Raw genomic sequence first — 8,703 nt, forward strand, 5'->3', positions numbered from 1 at the left:
TAAACTTTGCAATACGTTCATGTAACTTGTGGAGGTGGTCATGGTCGATTAAGACATGATCTGCATTGAATTACTCAGAAACACTGAGTCTATACCTCAGTATAATGTCCTCCATTGTTCCATTTTCTGTACCCACCTTAGTCCTGTTTAGCTACTGGTGATGGTCTTATTCAACATGGGTACACAGGGTGCAGTCCACTCAGAGCCACATGGCCACACATGACAACTTCATGAATTTTACATTGCTACCTAAATAATTATGCATGCGTTTGATGTGAGGGAGGCAGCAGGAGAGACTGGAGAAAACCCACACAAGCACAGTGGGAACATGCAGAGACTCCAAGCTGCAGCTTCTGTTTCCAAATGATAAAATAACTGTTAGCAAGACAACATGAACCGCTTTAAAGTCTCGTTTTGAAAGATGTTCACGTCAGGCTGAACGGTGGCGTGGTGGTTGACAGGGTTACCTCACGTTGTCTCCAGTTCAAAGTTGCCAATTTCTGCGTGGTCTGTTCTCATGGTGCCCAGCTTCTATGAACCAGTTTAGAAACTGAGAAAACCCATTTTAAATGACGACTTGGAATTTCCAAGATTGTTTAGTCAAAATGTAATATTCTTAAACTGTGTCTTTGTGTTTGTCCCGCTCCCACCTCCCCTGCTGAAGCTGCAACTGCTTCCGTGCTCACAGGCGTCATGGTGGCCTCCATCCTCCTGGCTGCACACTTTGAGGATGCTCTGCCACAACTTTCCTTTCAGGTCTTCATATTAACTCCTGGGGATGTTTAAGGCCTTGAAAACCTGTTTATTTACACTGTTGAAATTTCATTAAACATTTTGTTTTATTTTTTTTGTAAAATAAATGCCAACGTATATTGAGCATAACTGATTTATGACGGCAACAGACTCTCCCAGGCTGATAGATAGCTTTGTCAGAAGGGACGATCCCACAGCAACACAGACGCTGCTCCGTTGACCAAACAGTGGGGTCGTTTTATATGAGCTAAAGTAGCATTCTTTTACGCCTGTGTGGCACTTTTGAGAGTTATTAGCCTGAAAAACATTAAAGGGATCCTCGTTAGGCTGGCCAGGAAGACTTTTGCCTTTTTCTTCATGTACTGGGAGCTCTTAAGGTACTGACAGAAACTATCTGACAGATAGTTGTATCTTTCCTTGTATAAGCAGATACAACTATTTACAGCACAACACTGGTTAAAACCATCCTACAGAACGTAAACTTTAAATGTGTACACTATCCCTCTTCCACAGCATCATGTGGCCGAGTATGAAAACATCTGCACACAGATGTGATGTCCAAGTCATGGGTTTGCTCAGACTCTAAAGCGGCCTCTGCCAACCTGAACCGCTCAGGCATCGAGGCGGAGCCGCACATCCTTGATGCCTTAAACTTTAACCGGACGCGTTTTAAAATGTTTCACTCATTAAGCAACCTCTCTCTGACCGACTCATCAGGGAAATATAATCTCAATGACAAACGAAGGTCAAACAGCACATTTCCAGGAGTCCTTTTAGTCTCATTTTAATGACTGAATTAAAGCGACAAACAGTGAGAAAGGCCGGATGGGTATCAAAAAAAAATATGGACAGAAAATACAACTGCAGCTTCTTTTTTTTTTTGTAAACATTTTTTTCTATCATAACATAACCATCAAGTTGACAGAGTTTAGAATGTTTTATTATAGTTTATTGTGATAGTATTTTCATTTTTCTTTTTTTTTAAGGTTTTATTTTTTTTCAAAGAACAAACAGCAATAAACGTTGAGGGGAAGGAGGAGAGGCAGGAAGAGGAAGAGAGAAGAGGGCCACATAGATAAGATTAACAGGTAGATGCATCAGGTTTGGCTTGGTCTTCCCCCTGTAACCCCTCTGGGTTCACACTCACACACACACACTTACATGTTGGTTTACAAAGGATAATTATGATCTGAATAGGATTAATAACTGATTGAATATACTGAAGATTAAAAAAAATCAACTACAATTAGAGAAAATCGAGATTCACTCACACTGCTGTGAAACCCCAAAGTTACAGTCAGCCTGCAGAGAAAACAGCTTGTTAGCTAGACAAGAAAATATGTATACATCATCTACACATGCATACATACACTGTATGCAGGTGGTGCATGTAAATTTGGAGGGGACAGGTAAAAGAAAAACAAACATGAGATTCATTTCAAATGCCCCAATTGATACCCAGAAATCAAACTGGAACATGTTCTAAGTGTGCATCTAGACATGTGTATACATCGCTGACTAGTTCGTTAGTGGTAAAAAGCCCATCTGCAAATAAAAGGTCATTTTCGCAGCCGTCCAAGTCTCTCGGGGGGAGGTGGGCGTTAAGGCAGACAGCTGATTTCAGGTCAGACTCTAAGGGCTTACTTGATGTTTCACTCCCTTTCATTTAATTTTGTTGATAAAACACAAGCAAACAATAATTTGGCATAAAAAGCAGGTACAGAGCTATTGTTACTGCAGTTTGCAAAAAAAAAAAAAAAAAAAAAAAGGGGGTGAGGAGAAGGGGTGAATGGAATCATCGCAGCAGTAAAATGATTACATCTGGGATACTGAAGCCAAATAAACATGGCGGCGGTCGTCGATCAAGCTCCAAACGGTACAGCTATGGATCTGCGGCTAATTCAGGGTGGAAATCTTAGCTCGCTTAAAGAAAGGGGAGATGCTTTGACATTTTCAGCTGGAGTCAAAGTCCCCCACCAGGGATGCTGAATACCTCTGGTCGGGCCTGTTAACAGCCCGTTATCATTCATACTTGTCATTTAAAAGAAAGGGCACCACCAACCCCAAAGTACCAGGGTGGCTGAGCTCCTCTGGGTTTAAATGAGGATAGCTGAAAATGCTAAAAAGCTGTTTCAGACTCGGAGAAATCTCTTCTCAGCTCCTGGTTAAGACTTCAAAGACCATAACATGGCAAGCTTCATGTTAAACATCCAGAACAGCTACAGAAACCTAAAGAGCCATATATACACAGAAATGCGCCTGATAAATATATATATTTATATATAAAAAAAACCCAACTCAATTTCTAATTCATACATTTCTTCTTAACTTCATAACGGCAGCCATCACTCAACAACCCTCAGTTCAACTTTCCTGCTCGTGTTCTGTCGTTTCAAAAGGATCAACGTTCACACTTGAACAGTTTGGTCTTTTATTCTCTATCCAGGCTTTCAAAAAAATTTGATTTTTAAGCCACAACCAGTTTTTAGTGTTCATGAAATACAAATTGTCTGTGAGCGGACAAAAGGGGCAAGCAGACTGGAGCAAAATGACAGAAAGAAGGGAAAGAATGGACAAAAATGACATGATTTGCATGTTTTTATGAACAAATTTTACAGAGTGACTTAAATGCCTCCCATAGCTGACAAACTGACATCTTGAAATACTTGTACTGTCCCTATACACACAGGCAACGCAGGAGAACTGACTCAGCATGTAGAAACATGCTCTGCTAGCAACGCCGTCTTAAACAAACATACAGATGTGTGTGTATAGGCACAACACGGTGCCTGCTTTATTTCACACAATCGGCCGTTAAAAGGGTTCAGTTTCTAATCTCCTATCCTGAATCTGTCTAAATAAAGTCAGTCCACCACTGCCAGTTCATTGCTTCATGTGATTTTAAAGTATCGTGATAAAACAAAATCGCTGTGGATCTAAATCAAACGGCTGAAATAAAACGCAAACCATTTCCTCAAGTGCGCCTGTTGTTGGATTGTTTTAAATGAAAAGCTTAAAATCTTTATCTAACCAAAACAAAGAAAGTGAACCAAAAAAAAACAACTAAATAAATGTGCAGGTGAAGCTGACTCGGTCCTCATAAGTCTGTAAGAAATCATGCTGACTCATGGGGATGTTGACCCCCCCTCCCCAGACCCATGGGGATGTTCAAGACACTCAGGATGCTGAGATGGAGGGATGAAAGAATGGAGCGGTAGAGAGAGGTTAAACTGTTAGCGGGCCTGGACCGTTCTGTAGAAATGCAACGATGGGTCATAGAGGGCAGGGAGGAGGAAGGGTTGGGACTGGAGGAAGAGGAGAAGGGCTGTTTTGGGGCTTCAGCAGCAGCCCCCTCCAGCATGTTGGCCTCCCTGGCTACTGGACAGTGTGGAGTTGGTGGTAGGATGCTGGGGTCCGATCTTAATACCATTAGCCTGTGTGGAGACAAAAACAACAATACACAGCTGTGAGTCCAAAACAACAAATCAAAACAGACACGTTTAGTTGTAACATTTATATTTGCCTCACAAGGACGATGTCCCAACACAAAGTTGTTGACAGCAGAATACACGAAGCCCTTAGCTAGACAGAAATGAACTTTTTATTGGGTCTCAGTCCTTATTCAGCTTTCAGATGTTAACAGCAGAGTGCGTCACTAACAGGTCTACAGTAGATGGTACGCCTGCTCAGTCAAGGAACTGAACAGTAATGTACCAGGAACCACCGAGGAGTTCTGCTTTTGCTTCCTCTCGTCTCTGAAGCTTTGAAAAAATTACTTTATGCACAATTCAGCAACAATAAGACGAAAGTAAACCCTCTTTCAGTTAAAAGATTTTACTAACAAGAACCAAATAATGGCCGCTCTGGTTGTAATCAAGTCCTAAAGTTAAACTAATACAACCTTTAAGTGAATCAAGGTTTTAATGGTTTGCTGCTGTGGAGTCTTCAGTTGTGTAATAATATGATGCAAAGAGAAAAGACAATGACCATTTTAGAAGCAACTTGTTGCTCGTTAAGTTACAAGGTCATTTTTCAACAATTTAGTCCATTCTACTTTAAAAAGAAAGACTAGAACAGATTCAGGACAGTTTGCATCAAATGTAGTGGACATTTCATCTTGACCAGGCCGCAACGCTAAGAGGAATAAAAACAAGCGTTGCACCTCAAACTCAACAGGCTTCAGTCAGCTTATTTATTATTGAAGTTTATGACAATACCATCAGAAAGCACTGAACAAGTCAGACTTGTTTGGAAAGGTGTAAATCTAGTCTCTAAAAACAATGCGACAGACTTAAGTTTGCAAACTTGCATCCGAACAAACCGCAGGATTTCTGAAACGCCGTCCTTGTTACTAAATAAAACCAAGACGCTGTGCACAAAGAAGCGTGTAGAAACGATCACACCCAGTCAACAGCAGATTGAACTTATACGCACACGGCCTCTGAACAAAACACATTTTACCTGTCACATCTACCAACTAAGAAAAAGAAATCAAATAGATGGAGTTCAAAGAAAACAAATAGTACATAGTCTGTATTTATAAAGAACTTCTCAGTCTTGTTGAGCACTGAAATAACACTGGAGGACATATTTTCTCTTACTCATGCACAATTTATAAATTTATTCTAGCCTATGCAGTCTTACAGGCTACACAACGCTAAGCTACTCTGTGCCACAAAAGCATTTAGCCTGCTGCTTATTCAGCTTTTTATTGGACAATAAGAAATGGATTGCTGAACTTCTTAACAAGTTCTCATGCAACATTTTCCATCGCTCAAAAATACAAGTTCGCCCCGTATTTACCTCGACAAAAGAAAAACGATAAATACACGTCTAGTCAACAGATTTAAATGTGCACTTATAATCACAAACTAAATAAAAATGTGTTAGAAAGACTGTTTTATTGCCTTCGTGGCGAGATCAGAAGTGCTCGGTGTCTGTGGGGGGTTTCTATTAGATCACATCACAGAGGAAGCAACAGGTGCTGCTGTGCTGCACAAAGGCACAGAAAACACCAGCAGCACAAGGACGCCAGCATAAAAAAAGGAAAGAGGAGAAGCTGAGACGGAGGGAGGCAGGTGGGAGGTAGGGAGACACTTTCATCTCTCTGAGCTGTAGTGTTCACTCTGCCTCTGTGTTTCATCATGTGTGTCTCGGCCTCGCTCGTGCTCTCCCTCTGTATATATTTATCTCCTTTCAGAGTAACTCCCCTCCTACAGTCAGTAGCAGTGGTGCCTCTGGGAAACACTGTATGCCTTTAAATCACATTTATTGAGCTAAGGCCATGAGTGTGAGAGAGTGTGTGTGTTTTCTCTCGCAGAGGCTGCCAACATTTCTGCTGGGGCTTCCCTTTCTCTCCCTGAGCCAGTCAGCTGATGTGGTTTGGCTGGCCAGCCTGCCTTCACTTCGTCTTACCGTTACTAATAACAAAAACGCCGAGCGGCTGGCTGGCTCTCGCTCGTGCCGTCTGCCCAGCACCTGGGTTTGCTGGCTGTAGGGCCACATACAGTTGAATCCAGATGTGGACACAACCAGTAAATTCACACACAGCTCAGTTTCTTAAGTCCTGGGGGTATAATGAGACACTTCTTTCACACGACAGGACAAGACAAAGTCCTGGGTTCAAGAGTCTAACGATTTTAATCGTTTTAAGAAAAACGTTTTGCCACAAACTCAACTTGACTGGCCTCCTCCAAGAGTTACTGCAGACCTTAGAACGGTTCTTCAGCTGCACACTACCTTCGCGTTAAAGCTGTGTGACCTTTGAACTCGGGGCATCTGACTCATTTGCACACAGCCAAAATTAAAAACTTGATAGAAGGCCAATGTCTTATTACCCAATTATCATTTTTTTAATTTGTCGTGCTTTTCAGATTCCTTAGGTCAGGGAGGGGTGGCTGTTGATGTGCGTACACATCTGCCTGTGAGGCTTTGCTTCAGCCAGCTTTACGTTTAAATATGGGAGTAAACACGATCGGCTGACGCATGATCACACAGACATGAAAGCATTTATGAACACATTAATTTTCTAACCCACTGGAAACTCCGTTTTAGGGTTCGTCAGTTTTCAAGTGCTGGTAATCACATGAATTAATTTATGGAGCAGACGTCGAGGCAAGTCGTCTTATAAGTGAAAATTTGGCTGACAGGATGGCGAACCTACCGACTGGCTTGACAGGCAGCTTACAGGCTGACTGGCTGAGTGAGTGAGTGTTTGTTTTCTTGCTGAATGACCGAGACCTTGTGAGATGTGAGGAATTTATGAGCTGGCAAGATGCCAAGAGAGTGAGACAGAAAAGAGATGGAATTAAAGAGTGAAGAGTGTAAGTGGAAAATGGAGCAGAGGATAAGAGGAACGTAGAGAGTTTTGCTTGGCTGGAGTCAAAGGAAGCAGCGAGGAGGGTTTTATTCCCTCCCTCTCTACTCCGAGGCTAGAGGGAGAACGACAAGCCACACACGCTGCTGGAAACTCACGCCGAGGAGAAAGAGGGAAAAGAGGAAAGAACTGACGACGGGAACAGGAAAAAAAAAAAAAGAGAGGATGGAAACTGAAAACGGAATGTTCAGCGTCTCTCACCTCGTTGTTGATATCAAACACTCCTTCCTGGATCTTCTCATAGATCTCCTTGGCTGTGTTGATGAAAGCCTGACATGGAGACAGGAAGTGAGACAGATAAAATACAAAGAGATCCCTATTTGTGTGTGCTCTCCTACAAATAAGCTCGCTTTGATGCAATGTTTTCACAAACAGGTTCCACTTCATTAGTAATAAACTTGGTGGACGTTTCAATACAACCACCAGACTTGGACTCCACAGCTGCCTGACTTTCCATTAATCTATCAAGACTTCTAATGCAACAACTGGTTAAGACTGTAAAAATGATCTTAAAGAAACAAACTTGCTGTTGCAGAAACATACCGATCCCTGTTTTACCATTTGTCATTATAAAAACAGAAAGCAAGAATTTATTTGATAAATGTTTTATAAAAATGTGTCAAATGATGGTAAAACACACACACATTCAAGTTAGTGTCTGAACTGGAAATAAAAATTGACAAATTATGTATTTAACTTTAAAAAAGGACCACAAGGTGATCATGTAATGTGAACAAAAATGAACAGGGAGCCATAAAAAAGGGACTTCTACTCTGTAGTTGCTGTAGTTTAACTCCAGTTTAGACTACAGAATAAAACTCAGTTTTGCTATTTATTTATTTATTTATTTATTTTTTTTTTACCATGTCCTGAATGACTGAGGATCTACACCAGCATAGTGCCTGGGAAGAAAACTAGACCAGAACTACAGATGATATTCTAATTTTATGACCAGCATAAGTATATGCTTATATATATATTATATATGAATATTGTGAAAAGGTTCAATACTGAAGACACCTGGTGCCACACTCTAATCAGCTAATTAACTCAAAACACCTGCCAAGGCCTTTAAATGGTCTCAGTCTAGTTCTGTAGGCTGCACAATCATGGGGAAGACTGCTGACTTGACAGTTGTCCAAAATACGACCACTGACATCTTGCACAAGGAGGGCAAGACACAAAAGGCCATTACTAAAGAGGCTGGCTGTTCACAGAGCTCAGTGTCCAAGCACATTAATAGAGAGGCGAAGGGAAGGAAACAATGTGGTAGGAAAAAAGTGTACAAGCAATAGAGATAACAGCACCCTGGAGAGGATTGTGAAACAAAACCCATTCCAAAATGTAGGGGAGATTCATAAAGAGTGGACTGCAGCTGGAGTCAGTGCTTCAAGAACCACCACGCACAGACGTATGCAAGACATGGGGTTCAGCAGTCGTATTCCTTGTGTCAAGTCACTCTTTAACAAGAGACATTATCAGAAGCGTCTCGCCTGGGACTGCTGCTGAGTGGTCCAAAGTTATCAGAGAGTCAGAGTCAGAGTTTCTTTATTGTCATTCGCACCTCATGTGGT

The 8,703-nt window shown here is 41.5% G+C and overlaps 2 protein-coding genes across 2 annotated transcripts in view; one reads left to right on the top strand and one right to left on the bottom strand.

The window, feature by feature from the left end:
* Window positions 1-8,703, top strand: part of ca8 (carbonic anhydrase VIII) — a 170,745-nt gene that overhangs the window by 104,259 nt on the left and 57,783 nt on the right. The gene's annotated exons all lie outside the window — the stretch shown is intronic.
* The window catches only part of rab2a (RAB2A, member RAS oncogene family), a gene marked incomplete at its 5' end in the record, with an annotated part of 23,259 nt that continues 16,085 nt past the window's right edge, over window positions 1,530-8,703 (bottom strand). The window contains 2 exon segments of the mRNA XM_037682120.1: window positions 1,530-4,187; window positions 7,331-7,399. Coding sequence (XP_037538048.1) covers window positions 4,092-4,187; window positions 7,331-7,399 — 165 coding nt within the window.

The sequence above is a fragment of the Nematolebias whitei genome, chromosome 9, assembly GCF_014905685.2.
Source record: "Nematolebias whitei isolate Nwh7 chromosome 9, NemWhi1, whole genome shotgun sequence".
NCBI classification, from domain to species: domain Eukaryota; kingdom Metazoa; phylum Chordata; class Actinopteri; order Cyprinodontiformes; family Rivulidae; genus Nematolebias; species Nematolebias whitei.